At 39.8% G+C, this 18109-nt stretch overlaps 1 protein-coding gene across 1 annotated transcript in view; it reads right to left on the bottom strand.

Annotated features, from left to right (window-relative positions):
• Positions 1-2210: 2210 nt before the first annotated feature.
• LOC148300369 (diacylglycerol kinase eta-like) overlaps positions 2211-18109 on the bottom strand; it is a gene marked incomplete at its 5' end in the record, with an annotated part of 48236 nt that continues 32337 nt past the window's right edge. The window contains 12 exons of the mRNA XM_088274889.1: positions 2211-2480; positions 3049-3195; positions 3753-3908; positions 5377-5509; positions 6741-6867; positions 8193-8473; positions 9679-9869; positions 10560-10758; positions 11840-13462; positions 13750-13865; positions 14475-14582; positions 15799-15978. Of these exons, the coding sequence (XP_088131015.1) occupies positions 2211-2480; positions 3049-3195; positions 3753-3908; positions 5377-5509; positions 6741-6867; positions 8193-8473; positions 9679-9869; positions 10560-10758; positions 11840-13462; positions 13750-13865; positions 14475-14582; positions 15799-15978 (3531 nt within the window). The remainder of the gene's footprint in view (positions 2481-3048; positions 3196-3752; positions 3909-5376; positions 5510-6740; positions 6868-8192; positions 8474-9678; positions 9870-10559; positions 10759-11839; positions 13463-13749; positions 13866-14474; positions 14583-15798; positions 15979-18109) is intronic.

The following is an 18109-nucleotide window of genomic DNA, read 5'->3' as shown; positions in this document are numbered from 1 at the left end:
ACCTCGGTGGTTAGAGCGCTACGTGCAGCGCAGTCAAGGGATAGCTGGAAAAGAGTCATTGCTTCCACAAGAGTCACAACCCTCAGTAATGAGGAATAAGACGGAGAAGAATAAACCGAAATAATCAAAAAAAAAAATATGTTTGGAATAAATTTCAAGATATTAAATTTATCATACAATACGAAGAAAATTGATGAACACGCTGAATGGAATTCACGTCATAAACAGGGGATCTTATCACCGCAATTATCTATAACCACTTAATAATATATCAAGATACTTAAATATTCTTTTAAAGATGACCGTTTATTGAATATATAGCACCATCTTTAGACTATTTTGTGATAATTCAATAAAATTATTTGTATTTATTCTCACCCTAAAGATGGCTGTTTTTATTTTAAACGGAATCTCACAGAAGACCTGGTCTAAACCACTACGTTGCCCATCAGTGAAGTAATTATACATTTGAATAATATTTAATATCTAAACGATTAATTGTTTTTATTTGTACGAAGATTAATATTTATTTACTTAATGTATAAGTCTTCATTTAGAACAACTTAATTTCCAACTCCGTCGATATAAAGAATATTATACTTTCTAGAAATGTCACTAATTCTTATAATCTAATCCTCAAAGGGTTATTTTTCCAAAGTCGACTTGATCCAGATAGAACGTATGATGAAATAAATTTAAATATAACCAAGGAAATGCATGGTAGTGTGACACAACGTCTATACACGTCGTTGACACATTCCGGTAATATGACACAATATTTATACACGTCGTTGACATGTTCAGGTAATATGACACAACGTCTATGCACGTCGTTGACACGTACAGGTAATATGAGACAATGTCTATACATGTTGTCGACATGTTAAGGTAATATGACACAACGTCTATATACGTTGACACGTTCAGGTAATATGACACAACGTATATACACGTCATTGACACATCGAGATAATATGGCATAATGCTTATACGTGTCGTAGTTATAGGTTACATTTGTTTTACAGGGAAATTTGTATTTTTTTAAACTAAGACATGCAAATTTTGACAGTTATAAAAATATTTACATGAAATAAGTTAATCTGGAATTTAGAGCTTCAGTAGATGACGATCAGAAGTCCTGGGACAGTCCGAGACACCTGGCCTTCAATTAATACCGTCCTAAACTTGTTTTATGATTGTGTTAATATTTATTTGAAGTGAAACTTCTTACCGCACATTGAATTGGACTAAATGGTCAAAATGACAATTTTAAGCAAATATCGCATTTCAATTCTACGACTGAAATTCGCAACAAAATAGTTTTTCAAGGGACTGTTTCTTATCACGTTTTTAAACACAATTCGCTTTCTCGAAAATTGTTTAAAAACTTTTTTACAGTATTTAGGAGGAATACAATTATTTTCTGTTAGTTGTCGTTGGGACACTGTCAATTTGTGTAGGTATCAAAAGCATACATTAGCCATTTGCTTAAATTCAACATCTGGTACACTGCGAATGTCTTCACGAATGGATATGGCTGACCGCCCGGTGTTTACTGAATTGCAACCTGGCAACCATGGCTACAGTGAGAATTACCAACTCGTCTTTACCAAGAGCACGGTAGTTATTTAGATGTCGAGCTGAGAGGTTGTGTCGCAGCATGGGCGTTCTAAAGTTTCAAAAAGATTTTTTAGTGAAAAACGGAAAAACCTTTTTTGTGATAACGTATTGTTTTCACCCTAATGTCCACTTAATTTAATTTTGACAATTTTCCCATAAAAAAATTCAGCAATCGCACTTCATACATAAGAAAATACTTCAGCACTAAAACGGTCAAATAATTGACGAAAAAACCTGGTTTTTCTTATTTTAGGTCTCCGAAAAACATTAAGTATTTCAAAAGGGTTCTGTCGCCAAAAAGTTTGAGAATCGCTGATAGCAACAGTTCTCAAACTCTATTTAGACAATATCAAAGGACAGAGATAGATTAGCGCATCAATATAAAAAAAAACAGAGTTTGATTAGCGGATCAATACAAAAAGACAGAGATGCATTAGCGGAGCAATACCAAAAGACAAAAATGGATTAGAGATTGAATATAAAAAAAAACAGAGATGGATTAGCTGATCTATACCAAAAGACAGATATGGATTAGAGGGTCGTGCGCCGTATATGTTTGTGAAGACATTCCAGGATATGGGTCAGGGTGTTTAGGTGAGGTCCTTGATGGCCTGCAGTATCCGCTTGACGTGGCCTATCTTGGTGACGCCCATGTCCTTGAGGTCGCGGCGCGCGAGCGCGGGCAGCTCGCGGCCCGTGACGTCGTGGCGCGCGAACAGCTCGGCGTACTCGGCCAGCTGCAGGGAGGCCAGCCAGTTGCCCACCTCGCCCGTGCTCCACGAGGAGAAGGCGGGCGCAGCGCTGCTGGCGCGCCGCCCGGGCCCGCGCAGCCAGCCGCGCCTGCTGCGGCCCTGATCAGCCTAAAGAAGTGTCATAACAATTTTATTTCAATTTTGATATAGTGCATGTCAGACCTCGGTTCTTAATGCATGTTTGTTCTGCAACCCCTAGTGCATGTTGGTCCTTGGGTCGACCAAAATCGCATGTGATAAACATTTTGTGTAGTGCTATGGTGGTGACGTGTAGTAGTGTTTGCATGCTGCTGTAGTGATTGTCTAAACGAAGAGACGGGTACGTCTCGAAACCGGTAGACATTAAAATCTCGGTGAGTGATTACATACTAACATTTAAAAAAATATAATTAAAAGTACAATGTTGACACTCAAAAAACACTTTGTTCTATATCAATATGGTACGTCTTCTACTTCTTCTGCTTGGTGTAGGCCTTGTGGCCTGTTTTTAAGAGGGATTAGCCTCCTGTGATGTCGATTCCCAGCTGTTAATTCCCAATTTCATTTTAATGATGGAATTATTATTCCGAAATAAGAAGTCCGGTAATCACAAAAGTGTTTATTAAAGTGGTATTATGTACACAAAGTGAACGATGAATGAAATGGAGAGTGTTTTACTGCATGAATGCCTTCTTACCTCGCTGTCTGGTGGCTGCAAGGAGGCTATGCCCCCCTGCTCCCTCACCAGCGCCAGCTGCTGCCGAGCCGCCTTCAGGGCCTGCTGCAAGGGGGGCCCTCCACCCGCAGCCTCCGCGGCTGTGCATAGCTCCCCCAACACTCTCGCCTGAAACAATTACACAATTCAATTATGTACTTGGAAGGAATTAGAAGACCTCAGGGTGTAATATGACATATTCAATTATTTTCTTAGTGTTTGCAGATTAAAAAATAAATAAATCAATGTATAAATGTCTTGATGATTTGATAATTGGTGGGTGATGGCTTGGTAATTTGATGGAGGCATAAATGGTTCAATAATTTGGTGAGTGCTGGCTTGAAAATTTGAAAAATGCTCAATTGGGTTGATAATTTGATGGATCTATAAATGATTTGATAATTTGATAAGGGCATAAATGGCTCAATAATTTGTTAGGTGCTGGCTTGACAAATTGATAAGTGCTAACATGGGTTTTTATAATTTGATGAGTGTATAAATGGCTTGATAATGCGATAAGGTCATAAATGGCTCGATAATTTGGTGGGTGCTAGCTTGACAATTTGATAAGTGCTTAAAAGGGTTGATAATTTGATGGATGTATCAATAATTTGGTGGGTACTGGCTTGATAATTTGTTGAGTGTATAAATGACTTCATAATTTGAGGAAAATTGTAGTCTCTCACCAAAGTAGCCAGGTATTGTCGCAGGGTCCCCGCTGGGAGCAGCCTGCCTTCGGGGGTGAGGGCGTCCACGGCAGCCGAGGCGGCGCAGGCGTGTGAGTAGAGTGCGCTGCCAGTCCCTCCACTGCTACCCGACCCAGTGATCGAGGACATCTTTACCTGGGGAGAGAAATACACGTGCAAAACGGGTGTCATAGAACCATGGCTTTATTCTTCTTGTCTAGCCTTATGTTCTCCACCACTGCCTCTTCCATTTCCTTTGGTCGGTTGCTGTTTACAACCAGCTTGTACCCCCCACAGCGGCTATATCGTCGGACCATCTTTTTTGGGGTCTTCCGATGCCCCTTTTATTCTCCACATAGTTTTTTTTTTTTTAAAATTACATAACGTCTAAATGACTCTGAAATCTAGCTACGGCTTATGTAAAACCGCTCATCATGACCCTACTCAGGCTTCAACTTTTTAAGTTTCATAGCCTATGCCTACTCGTGAGTGGATTTACTTTTCATGTTTAAAGTTACCATAATTTCATGTAATTCATGAGCGAAAATTCCAGGCAAAAACACTCCACATAGAATCATGGCGGTATTGCCATATATGTGAAGAAAAAGTGTTCGGTCGATAAAGCAGTGTGCGATAGAGAAAAACAAAGATGGCGACGTTACGTCAGTTTCGAGGAGGAATAAACTTGAGTGTCGTTTCATTGTTTTACAGAGCAACACAAGTATTTTGAATCTGATGTTTTAAAAAGTGTTTATTTTTAACTTGTTACATGTAATTTGAGAATAAAATTAAATCTTCGACACATAAATGTCTGACTTAATTTCTCAACATGTGGTTTACGAAGAAAATTTGTAACTTTCGATGTCAAACTGTTTCCATGTGAGTTTTTACGACAGGAGTATCCGTTTGTTAACGTACACAGAACCACAAGATCAATAACATAGAAACACATCGAACAAAATCTAACACATACCGCTTTTGGTTAAAAGAACTTTGATTATAATGCAATAAAGTTGTACAACCTGCTTTCACTATCTATAAAGTCATTAAAAATATCAAATAAATATAAGGGTATTTATTATTCACAAATGGATCAGATCTGAAAAAGATTGCATCATTCGGCCATGTTGTATTTGATTGCATAAACAATTTTCTTTTTTTTTACATATCGCTCACTCCTTTCAACAACGTCATCAGGAGATAGTTTTTAAAGTTTAAAAATATAATAAAATGTATTAAAAATAAATATTAAGCCACTTATTGAACTTTTTACTGTGCAACAGATCTTTTTAGGTAAAACCTTAATGTTTTTTCTCCATTTGAAAAATATACCCTTTCTTCAAAATGCAAAAACAACAAAATGTAAATATTAAGTTAAAAATATGCCGCTTTTGCTGGGATTTAGTACATTTTCTGGGCATTCTGAAAACATGCACAACTGAAAATTGACGATTTTTGATATATGAAGTTGTTAAAATGAGTGAGCGATACATATGTCCCCTCGGCGCGGAAAAACTCAACAATAGCGCATTATTGTAAATTTTTTTTGTTGTAATTATGTATATGTTGAAGTAAATAAATAAGTTGTCCACTCAATCCGGCCGACGACGCGTCGTCCCCTTACCCATTTGACGAGCGTGTTGGCAGTCTCGATGAAGATGAGGAGCTGCGCCAGCTCGGCGGCCGGCAGCTCGTCCGGCGGGGGCGCGGGCGGCAGGGGCGCCGGGGGGCCCAGCCTCTGCTTCTCGCCCCAGGTCCTGCAACGGGCAAGGGGGCCACTAAGTGCGGGGGAAGGGGGCCGGATGCAGACTCGGGTGCTCTCACTACGCCAATGTGGAACCAACGTAACTTGGGCACTATATGATTGGGGTCAATTAACTGGACTTTTTCTCTGTCTTAGTCTTCATTTCTATTTAGGACACAAAATGCCGAACCTTTTTCTAGTGGAACGGAAGGTCTGCTGATGACAGTCAACAGTCCACCTTCCCCTGAGGAGTGCAACGTGGTTTCTTCCCAGCAACAAGCAAATGTTGACAAGTTCCTGATTGGCCCACACTAGATTATACCTCCTGTTACCAACACAGATTCAAATAAAATATATTGAATTGGTTAGAAGAAACAAAAATCCACTTAATGATCTATAAACCTCCACTTAATGACATCGAAGATAGCACTGGCATCAAAGAAGTAAAACATTTTGAGTTGCATTTATTATTTACCTTGCTTATTATGTACAAGCTTTAAAGATCATTAAGTGGATTTTTGCTTCTTCTAACAATTTTTTTATTATTTTAATCTGTGCTGGGAACAGGAGGGATAATCTAGTGTGGACCAATCAGGAACTTGCCAGCATTTGCCCGTTGCTGGAAGGAAACTACGGAAACTCCTCAGGAGAAGCCGGACTGGTGACTGTTATCAACAGGACTTACGTTCCACTAGAAGAGGGCTTGGCATTTTGTATCCTAGCTTGATCTATGATACCAATGTCTTTCACTATTTTTTATCATGTATGATAGATACTAATGTCTAAGGCAAAGACATTATCTGGCATTTCGGGAAGGTAATTAGAGATGGTACATTTGTCATTTGAAGAGGTTATTCATTCCATAATCGAGTTGCTTGGAAAGAGCAAGAATCAATGAAGAATGATGTGTAATGTGGGAGGAATGGAGAGTGTCCATTGGAGATAGACCATGATCAGAAAAGTACTAAATTAGACAAAAGATCTTGCAAATAGTTCGTAAAGGTTTGAATGGGTTTCAATAAAATGTTGGTGGGGCGTTTACCAATATGAAAGGAATGTTATGAGAGCATACAAAACTATTGTTGAAAAACCAACTAATCATTTTCAATCCAATGCATTATCACGTACTGACGTGCATCTAAACTTATCATTGATATCTAATTATGATTCTAGGTTTTAATGGAATTTGATCAAAATTGGACTGGTTGTAATGTATGCATTGTACATATATTGCAGTCTCTTACTTGAGAGATGTTTCCAGAGCTCTGGAGCGACACAAAACTTGCGCTCTGTTTTTGTGCATTATCCGGATCATTCCGGGAGGTTGCAGCCACGCCTCCCCGTCTACTTGCACAGGGACACCTTCCGTTCCTGGAAATACAAAAAAAATATTGGTGAAATATTCCTTGAATTGAATCATATTGGCGAAAGCTTCAACAGAGATTAGCAGTCAGGTCCTGGAATATAACCGTGTTAGTGAAAGCTTCAACAAGTATTGTCATACAGTCAGGTCCTAGAATAAAATCATGTTGGCGAAAGCTTTAACAGAGATGTGTTAAATAGTTAGGTCTTCGAATAAAATCATATTGGCGAAACCTTCCACAGATATGGTCAGACAGTCAGATTCTCGAATTAAATCATATTTGCGAAAGCTCCAACACAGATTGTCAAACAATCAGGTTCTGGAATAAAATCATGTTGGCGAAATCTTCAACGTCAAGTCCTGGAATATAATCATGCTGGCAAAAGCTTCAACGGAGATCATAAAAAAGTCAAGTCTTGGAATATAATCATGCTGGCGAAAGCTTCAATCAACAGAGATCATAAAACAGTCAAGTTCTGGAGTAAAATCATATTGGTAAAAGCTTCAACAAAGATTTTTTAAAGATAGGCTTACAAGGCAAATTGAGATAAAAAGACAACGAAAATAATTTCCTTCTTCTTTGTGTATCATGTCAGGTCCCCCCTAGTCTACTATCGCTTGTGAGTATATGTCCTTTGTCTCGGACAGCTCTAAACAGCGCCTCAACTGTTCTGATCTTCATCCAGTATCGTTTATTACAGAGCCAGTAGATCTGCCTTCTGCCTACATCTTGTCGACCCTCAATTTTGCCTTTTATGATTAGGTGCATTAGTTCGTACTTGTCTCCTCTCAGCACATGTCCCAGAAAGGACACATTCCGGAACTCGATATTATCAACTGTATCCCTACTCTTGCTCTATCTTCTGCCCACATCTTGATAACAATATTGAAAGCTGTCCCACCGCATGCCCAGATCTGATACAGAAGCATCTAGGCTTCCTGACAGATCTGCTCTTGCTAAGCATTTTTTTAAAACTAAGTTGCGAAATTTATTAAAAATGTGAAACAATATAAAATTGTATCCCGATTTTACTGTGAATTTACATTTAAAAGCTTTTAATATATCTGTCACTGCTTATCTAAATAAATACAAGATTGTAAGTCCATCCCAAATTTTCTAGAAGTACCTCAGTGTAGGCAGTGAAAAGGATTAGTGTTTAGTTCAATTAGTCAGCTAGATCCGATTCCGACTCGACGTTGGCCGGTACACAGACGCCCACAACCCCGACCAGCACAGCAGACAGACACGGAACAGTGCAAAGACATTTACAGAAAATGGTCAGTCATCGCATTTCCACTCAACCATCTCGATAACAATAGCATTTCCAATTACCGAGGATGTTGATCTGCACGTTCCTGCACTGCGCTATCCTGTGCCTCTGCAGGTTGATCAGCCGGGAGGCGGCCATCTGGGCCGAGCCGAACACGGCCACCACCTCGAGGACGCGGTCGTCGAAGCTCGGTGGCAGGAAGGGGCTGCCGGGCCCGCCCTCGCCGCCCCAGAAGTTGGTCCCGCCCATGAAGCTGGGGATATTTAGCACCACGATCCCCTGCAGCTCGGGCAGCGGGATCCGCTGCCCGTCGCACTCCAGCTGGACGCGCTGGCCCAGGTGCCTGGAAGAGAGATTACTCACTTCATGAATTGCTCAACTCTATTGAATTACTACTCTCATGTGAAAGGGATCCAAGACCATTGCATATATTACTTACTTATAACCCAATAGTGCATAGGGCACTGCATCAAATTGACGCAGTGTTTTCTTGATCATTACTTGATCATTACCTGATCACTCTTGCGCTTCAGGAACCAGTCCAGGGTAATATTAAATAAATATTACAGTGTAAAATGACTAATATTTATTTTCAACCCCCCCTGGGAATCGAACCCGGGACCTCCAGCACGGTAGGTAGCTAAACACGTTGACCATTGCATATATACATCTTTCAAAAAGTCAGCTATACGAGTACTTTCAAATCTATTAAAAAATAACTAAAATATGTACGAGATGCCTGAATGTATGAAAAATGAAAAAAGAGTCTGAAAGAATTTAAAAATAAATGTTTTGTGCACTGTAAGAAGATGTAAATATAATATGTATGATATTCTTCTCTTCTTCTTCTTCTTGGTGTAGGCCTTGTGGCTTGTTTTTAAAAGGGATTAGCTTCCTGCAATGTCGATTCCATTATGATATTGATAAAATAAAATAAAGTGATAAAATAATAGTTTGTATTAAATGTAATACACAGCGCTCACTCCTTTCAAGAACGTCATAAATCAAAAATTGTACATTTTCAGTTGTGCATGTTTTCGGAATGCTCAGAAAATGTACTATATCCCAGCAAAAGAGGCATATTTTTAACTTAATGTTTGCCCGCAACAGGGCAGAAAGTGTTGTTTTTGCATTTTGAAGAAAAGGTATTGTTTAATTATTATTTTAAATAAAGTAGTTATTTTTTAAATGAAGAAAAAACCTTCAGGTTTAACCTAAAAAGATCTGTAGCACAGTTAAAAGTTCAATAAGTGACTTGATATTTATTTTTAATACATTATGTTATATTTTTAAATTTTAAAAACGTTCTCCTGAAAAATCATCACAGTGTAAAAAGCGTATAAAATTATCACCAAATGTCACGTCGTAACCACTGGGATGCTCAGACTTCCATCTTCTTTCGTATAATAATGATAGATGCTTTCCCTCAAGTCCAGACACCTATAATACCTTTATTAGAAATATGTTATTTCTATGTTCATTCTTACCCATTCTTCTTTCGTATAAAAATGATAGAAGCCTTGCCTCGAGTTGAGGCACCTACAATACCTGTATGTCCTCTGGAGCCACTCCTTGGAGCCCAGCACCCCGTACCACATGTAGTTCCTGGCTCTGGAGCGACACTTCTCCGGGTGCTCTTCCCGCTTTTGGTGGAAGTCCAGGGAGATCTTGGCGTCTATCCCGATGCCGAAGTAGTTGTTCATCACGGAGCGTTCGTAGAACCCTTCTAACAAGGTTTCCTGGAAGAAAAGGAACGATCAATTATCGACACAGTTTCAAGTTTCATGATAAATGAATATTACTTTCAGTTTATTTGTTGATTTGGAGTTAGATTTGAAGAACTCTATAATTATTTTTAAATATTAAAATCTTCATCTTCTGCTTGGTGTAGGCTTCGTGACCTGTTTTTAAAAGGGATTAGTCTCCTGCGATGTCGAATCATCTCTTTGGCGACCTGCCCGGGAGTCGTCTACCTCTACGTATACTTTTTTCGTCTGATTTAGCCCAATTTGGCCTACCACACTTAAAGAAGTTTCATTTGTAAAGTTTGCAGTTAGCAAGGATTTTTTTGTTTAGATGGGAATTGCATTATTTACCTTGCTTATTATGTACAAGGCTTATAGATCATTAAGTGGATTTTTGTTTCTTCTAGCTAATTCACTATGTTTTTATTTGAATCTGTGTTGGGAACAAGAAGGATAATCTAGTGTGGGTCAATCAGGAACTTGTCAGCATTTGCTCATTGCTGGGAGGAAATCACGTTGCACTCCTCAGGAGAAGGCGGACTGTTCACTGTCATCAGCAGGCCTTCCGTTCCACTAGAAGAGGGTTCGGCATTTTATGTCCTTGCTTGACTTAGCAAGACTCGGCCAAGGGAGGTTCAGAGTCCTCGACTTCTTACGACTGACTACTCTCTCTGTCATAGTTACCTGCGGGTCCATGAGCGGGCTGACGGCGGCGCAGAGCGCGTCCGCGTTGGCGAGCAGGCAGCGCCCCACGAGCCCCCCGGACACGTGCGGCCAGGCGGGCAGGCGCACCAGCGGCGTGATGATGGGCAGCTGCCGGGCCCCCGCCACGGCGGAGCCCTTGCCGCCAGCGCCCCACAGCGCCGACGCGGACTTGGACAGCCTGGAGGAAAAGAAAATTCATTTTGAATAAATGATCAGAATTAAATAAAATAATCTCCAAGAGTAAGGGGAGGTGATCATTATCACCCTGGCTTAGTTATTCCTACTGTTCAAAGGCAATACAGCCACTTGACACACTGCTTCTGTTAAATCTGATGAAGAAAATAAGGATCCACGAGGTTAATTCCATCATTTCTAAGTAACAAACCATCCACCACTTATCTGTAGGACTAGGCAGTGAGAATGGAACGCATCACTGCACAGTCGTTGAAAGCATTATTCACCTCTTCATCTTCTCATACATAACTAACTAACTAACTTACCATCACGCCGCTTCCCCGCACCAATCTATCTTTGTAACCTTAGCCTTTTCCACATTCATACATCTTCTCATAGATACATGTCGATTATTTGGACTCTAGACCTGACCACGTATTCGCGAACTATTTAACTCAACCGTAACTGAGAACTCGCATGTAATAGGTGTCAATTTAAGGATAAATACATCTGAAATTTGGTCCTGTCAATCATGAGAAGAATGTTGAATGTGACACGGTGAATACCCAGACTTCCATATTACTCACTTTATCTTTGACTCCTGACCTGACCACATGTTCACGAAATACTTAACTCAACCTTAGTTGGCGCCGAGAACTCGCAAGTGAAAGAACGTGGCAATTGAAGGATAAATACAACTTTTAAAATTTTAGTAGAGTGGCTATCAATCATGAGTAGGATGGTGAATATGACACGATGAATACCCAGACGTCCATTTTCTTTCACAAATTGATTCGGCAGTCACTTTGTGGTAAAATATATCCATTTTTGATTAAAGTTTTACTTACTAAATACCACTATTTCTTAAAATCTACTGTGACACGTGTTTCAATGCATTCCGCATCATTTTCAAACACCATACGGTGTTTTAAAATGATGCGGAATGCATCGAGACACGTGTCACAGTAGATTATAAGAAATAGTGGTATTTACTAATAAAAACTTTAATTTAAAAAAGTCCATATTCTTCTTCATGTATGTTGAGATGACGAAATCAAAGAATACATATGAATAATGTGCTTTACCTGTCTGCTTCTCCCGGCTGGAACAAGCTGCCGCAGCTGATGCGTCTGGTCGCGGAGGAGCACCTATCCACGTCGAGCGACGTGCGGGGCCCGTTGTCGGAGCATCTCCTCTCCCGGGGCCAGGCGGGTCCGAGCCCCCCGCCCAGCCCGAGCCCCGTCCCGCCCAGCAGCCCCACGCCACCTAGCCCCCGCTTCCCTTCGCTGCTCGACGGAGAAGGGGGCTCTACGACTACAGAAACCCTCGGGAACATGCGAACACCTTTCGGAGAATCGTCGTCGTCCATATCAACGTCCAAATAAATACTCTTCTTGCTCAGTCGTCTCTCTTCATCTCCATGTTCAACAAACAGTGAATCCATTCTTGGAGGTTCGAGCAAAGTCTTGCAGGGCTTTTCAGTTTCCAAATCCTTCTGCGATGGCGCAGATTCCATATCGAAATCTTCTTTTAATCTGGCACTCAGTAGACCATCCTTATTCATTATCACGCTTTCATTGTCGGCCCCCACGGATGACGATAGATTGCTGAACGACCCCTTCATCGACTCTATTTTGCTGACGATTTCCATGGTTTCGGCTTCTTCGTTCAGCGTCAGTGTCGGGTTGATGTTTGAATCGGTTTTGCTCATTTTCTTGCTGTGGCGCAGGTGGCGTTTGAAGGATTTTCGCGCTATGTCGTTGCCCTCCACAAATTGGGCAAGACTGCAATATTTTATTGGTTCTGTGCCCGTTGCGAGATTGAAAACCTTATTTTCAAACCCGAATTTCTCCTCTAGTTCTTTACTCGATTTTCTAACTTTTCTTAAGAAGTTGAATATTCTATCGTCATACTTTTCCAGACTTGGATTTCTGCTATCTAACGGTAGTTCCGATGTTGTCTCTGAGGTAAATAGAGTAGTCTCGTCCGTAAAAGTATTTTCTATATCGCCATTCCTGCCGACCATCGCCATGACGAGATCTTGGCCCAAGACAGAACTCATGTCGTCCATGATGGACTCTCCGTGAATGGTTTCGGAGTTGGGACAAGTCGTGTCGGATGTTTCCGGAGAATCTATGTGGTTGATGTATTCGTTGGCGTCACCCTCCTGCGACGCTTGGAACGGCTTCGGGTCCATAGGTTCGGAGGCTATGCTGAATTCTTCGTTGCTAATAGCCGACAGAATGTCCGAGAGATCTTTGTCGTCCTCGTCAGAACTGTGAACTCTCTTGGACGGCGATTCGTAAGGAATCTTTTCTTCGGCTGCTTGATCTTCGTTTCTCTTGAAGCGAGACAGGTCCTCGGTGTAAGGCGTGTCCGTGTCTATGATTGTCATCTTGTCAGATTCGTAAGTATCCCCCGCAGGGAACGGAACATCTAATTGCACAGGCGACGCCTCGTCGGAGACAACGAAGCTCGGGACCTTAAATAAACTAACATCACAGATATCGCTGTTCCCGTCAGAGACGGAAGAGTCTTTTAGCTTAGCGAGGTTGGCGCAAGAGTTGGAGTTCACGAGCTCTATGTTGATGGCGGGGCCTAAGAGGTGCTGTGAACTGCAATTGCTGCTTAACTGATCTGGAGATTTGCTGCTTTGATTGCTGCACAGAGGGAAGAGCCTCGCTATGTCCGGGTCTACAGGGGGTACACTGCAACAGTAAATACCCATTTATAAGTTTAATAGGTGAGTGAGTATACATTGAAAGCTGTCCCACCACATTCCAAGATCTGATAGATGCTATTTAGACTTCCTGACAGACCTCCTCTTGCAAAGAATTTTTTTAAACTAAGTTTAAGTAAAATTGATTGAAAATGTAAAACAAAATTGTAACCTGATTTTACTGTGAATTTACATTTAAAAGCTTTCAATATCCCTGTCACTGCCAATCAAAATAAATACAACTTTTCAAATGAAGTGAGTATAATTTCAAATTACCCTTCATCCGCAGGGTTTCCGGCATCAGATACTGCAGATGATCTCCTACTGGGGTCCGCAAACTCCTTTGGCGCTGGAAGTAACTCCCATGAGCATCGAGTGTCTGCCGTAGATATCTGAAAAAATCGAGATGAGATTTTCCATACATCAAAATTTTTTCAAAAGATGACTTTATAGAAAGGTTTGAAAAAATATTTTTAAACCGATAATACTCAATGACCAACTTGAAGAAGACGTTAACCCTTTCCGGTCCATAATTCTTTTTAAAAAAAATTCCACCAGGTCCACAATAGATTTACAGCATTACAGGGTTAAACAATACATCCAAGTTTTTTAAAAATAAAACTACACTTGCGTTAAAATTTTATTTTTATTTTGAATGTATACAATCTTGTCTCTTATTATTACATTTTAAAAATAATGAAAAAAATATGTTTGCTTGAATTTTAACACAAAATGATAAAGAAAAAAATGTCCAATGACACTCGACATAGGACTTACCGGAATAAAGTCGATATCGAATGACATTTGACATAGAACCGGAATGGGTTAAAATTCATGGATGCTGCGAAGATAAAACGTGGTTTAAAGACATGGCCTAAGTGACGTTGTCCATGATAGACAGACCTACAACCTGAGGACGAGGAGAGCTGACCCCAACAGTCAACAAAGACGATAAGTTGGGATGTAGCCAGGAAGAAGAATACTGTACGACCAATTGATACCTTGAGGGAATCAGCAGGGTGTAAAGCAGCCGCAACGGCTCTGCGGAGGCTGTCTCCTCGTCTCTTCACCTCAGTTCCTTTACTCCGGGCTTTTTGGTTGACCTCCTCCTGCAAATTTTGACGTTTTTATTAGTATTTGTCCATACTAATACAGCAGACCCTAGCTTGATAGTCCTCAATAATAGAAACTTTTTAGATGTAAGTTTTAATTGGTAAACTCCGCATCCGTAGTGTAATGGTCAGCACGCTCAGCTACCGGCCCGGCTCGACCCCGGACTGGTACTTGAAGCGGAGGGCTGAATACCTTTCCTTCGTGTGTTAACGATCAAGATAACACTGCTTTTATATAATGCAGTGCCCTATGCACCATTAGGGTGCAAATAAGGGTTTAAATTAATGAATGAAATATAACGATTTCTTAAAACCTATTTGACTTAGCTTCACATACGATATTTGAAAATTATGTGGAATGCACCAAAACACGTGTCATACTAAATTTCAAGAAATAGTGGTATTTACCAAGTAAAACTAAAATTAAAACTGGATAGATCCTCCTTTCCTCAGACGAATGTGTGGAAAATCATTGTATAACAGAATTAAAAACAAAGATATAAGAAAGGAATGTAAGGCTGAACAAAAGATAATTGAAATGATTAAGAAGAGTTTGTTCAGATGCTATGGACACGAAGAGTGAATGGATAACGAGAGAATGACTAAGAAAATATATTTGGTAAATGTGAGTGGGAGAACAGAACGAGGACGGCCGAAAAAGACTTGGCACGATCAGATCAATCTGAACCTAAAATCAGGTAGTGTCAAAAGTCTGCGTAATCGGAGGGCATGTATGACTAGATGTATGGATGTGAACGAAGCGAGGAGCGTATGTTAGGACAGAAGAGTGTGGATTTCCATCCACTCTGCCTACCCCTGTGGGGAAACGGGATGATGGTAGGTAGTAGTAGTAGTAATAGTGGATTTACCACAATGTGACAACTGAATTTTTTATTTTTTTTAGATAGGAATTGCATTTATTATTTACCTTGCTTATTGTGTACAAATTTTATAGATCATTTAGTGGATTTTTGTTTCTTCTAGCTAATTAAATATGTTTTTATTTGCATCTGTGTTGGGAACAGGAGGGATAATCTAGTGTGTGACAACTGAATCAATTAATAAGAAGGTAGAAAATTAAGCGTGTAGTAGATATTTTTGTAGGATTTAAAAAAAAAAACAAAAAAAAATTTGAACTGGGCTTCACATTTATGCAGTATTGTGATCTGCTTCAGTCTACCTATATTTGTTAGGATCATTATGTATGACCAACCTTCTCCGTTTTGTCTCTCTGTGCCTTGTTCGGCTGCATTTCTCTGACAGCGTCCAACAGGGCTGCCAGCTTAGCTCTCGCTTCTCTTCCCCTCTCCCCTCCAGTGTTTGCTGCCAACTCCCTCACGGCTGTCCTCAGAGACTCTGTTGCTTGTGTACACGGTTGTCCAGCTTCGATGCTCTGGAAACCAAATAAGTCATAATAAGTATTATCGCTCCAGTAATCTACGGATATTTGTGTCACCTGCTTTGAAAATTCGCCAGATCCTATTTAATAAGATTTTAAAATATATACTCTATCGGAATGCCAACTGTGGGTTTTATTGTTTAAAATGATTATGTATTTGAAAAACCTTCTAAAAATACTTAGGAACAGCATTGTATTTCAAATTCCGTTATATTCATGGAACTTTTTCCTTTTGACCCATATCGGCCAATCAGAGAGCGGGGATAGGTCAAAAATGAAGATGATGTCATTATCGGTTTGTGTCTCGTGTTTTTTTTAAAATACTGAATGGTTTTCTAAAAAAGGGAGCATTCTCTATTTCATAATATTTTATCTAATAAATAATAATAAAACCCTTTCCGTACCCAAATGGTGCATAGGGCACTGCGTGATATACCGCAGTGTTATTTTGATCGTATACACATGAAGGAAGGGTGATCAGCCCTCCGCTTTAGGAGGTACCAGTCTAGGGTAATATTGAATAAATATTACAGTGAAGAAATCACTTATATTTATTTGAACCCCCCTACGAATCGAACCCGGGACCTCCAGAACGGTAGCCGAGCGTGCTGACCATTACGCTACGGAGGCAGACAAAACGGATTTTATCTAAAGATACACAAATCTTTGAAACATATATGTTACCCGGAGAATTTTTCATTTTAGTAAAATCAACTTACATGGATCTGGCGGATTTTGAAAGTAGGCGACACATTTAGAACTTTCATAGTTCAGGCAACTTGACAAACTTGGGTTCATGAGCTACCTGCATTATTTCAAGCACCCTGAGGTCGAAAGCTGTACGTGTGATGATGAGACACCTCAAGATGTCCTTCACCTGTTAATGCTTTGCCCCCTTGTCAGGTTTCAAAGACAACAGCTGGAGGCGTGTTGTAGAAGCCTGGGTGAGGACTTATCCGATGTCGGATCCGCCATAGTTCATTAAGAACTGTCACGAGAGGTGGTATCATACAAGATAAAACTAGTAAAGGACATTGGTACCATAAGCCAAGCTAGGACACAAAATGCCGAACCCTCTTCTAGTGGAACGGAAAGTCTGTTGATGACTGTCAACAGTCCGGCTTCTCCTGTAGAGTTTTACGTGGTTTCCTCCCAGCAATGAGCAAATGCTGACAAGTTACTGATTGGTCCACACTAGATTATCCCTCCTGTTCCCAACACAGATTCAAATAAAACATTTTTATTTAGTTAGAAGAAACAAAAAAAAAACAAAAAAAAAAATCTTTACTTCTTCAATGCCAGTGCTATCTTCTGCCAACGTCTCTTCTTCTTCTTCAGTTTATCATGCATTTATTTATTCCATTTACCTTACCCCTGATAATGAACTTTGAACATATTATTTTTATATATTTATATCTCATCAAAGATGAAGAAGAATATGGAAGTCTGGGCATTTACGGGGCTGACGACCGTCATAGGCTGGTTTAAGTGATCACTTCACACACGTGTAACATTCACCAATTCTACCCATTATTGACAACCACACTACGACAGAACAGTGCAAAGACATTAACAGAGGTCAATCATCGTATTACCACTTAACCATTATCGACACTTTTGGATCCCTTTCACAAGTAACGACACATATGTGTACGTTTATACACATACACATATACACATATATTATTTATTGATTCGGCATTAACTTTGTGGAATGACATGATTATTTTATTAAAATTGAACACTTGAATATACCACCTTATCGAGTTTTATTTTTATTTACGACTAGTTTAAAAAACGACAGATGTTTTCATCTTCTGGTACAAATTAAATCAGTTTTAAGAATTTTTAAATTTACATAGATGGAAGCTACAGTTGCTTCCATCTATGTAAATTTGAAATATTGTTTACAACATTTTGAGTGTGTCCAAATACTTGTTCACAAAATCTGGATTATCTCCAATTACAGGAGTTATTTTCATATTATTTTTTGACATAATTTTGATGTCAAAAAATAATATGAAAATAACTCCTGTAATTGGAGATAATCCAGATTTTGTGAACAAGTATTTGGACACACTCAAAACGTTGTAACTTTAAACAAATACAAAAGAACCTCGATTAT

Source organism: Brachycentrus maculatus, unplaced genomic scaffold (genome assembly GCF_059751285.1).
Source record: "Brachycentrus maculatus isolate JH-2025_06_01 unplaced genomic scaffold, ASM5975128v1 h1tg000736l, whole genome shotgun sequence".
Lineage (NCBI taxonomy): Eukaryota > Metazoa > Arthropoda > Insecta > Trichoptera > Brachycentridae > Brachycentrus > Brachycentrus maculatus.
Note: the sequence above shows the minus strand (reverse complement) of the source record. Positions and strands in the feature narration are given on the sequence as shown.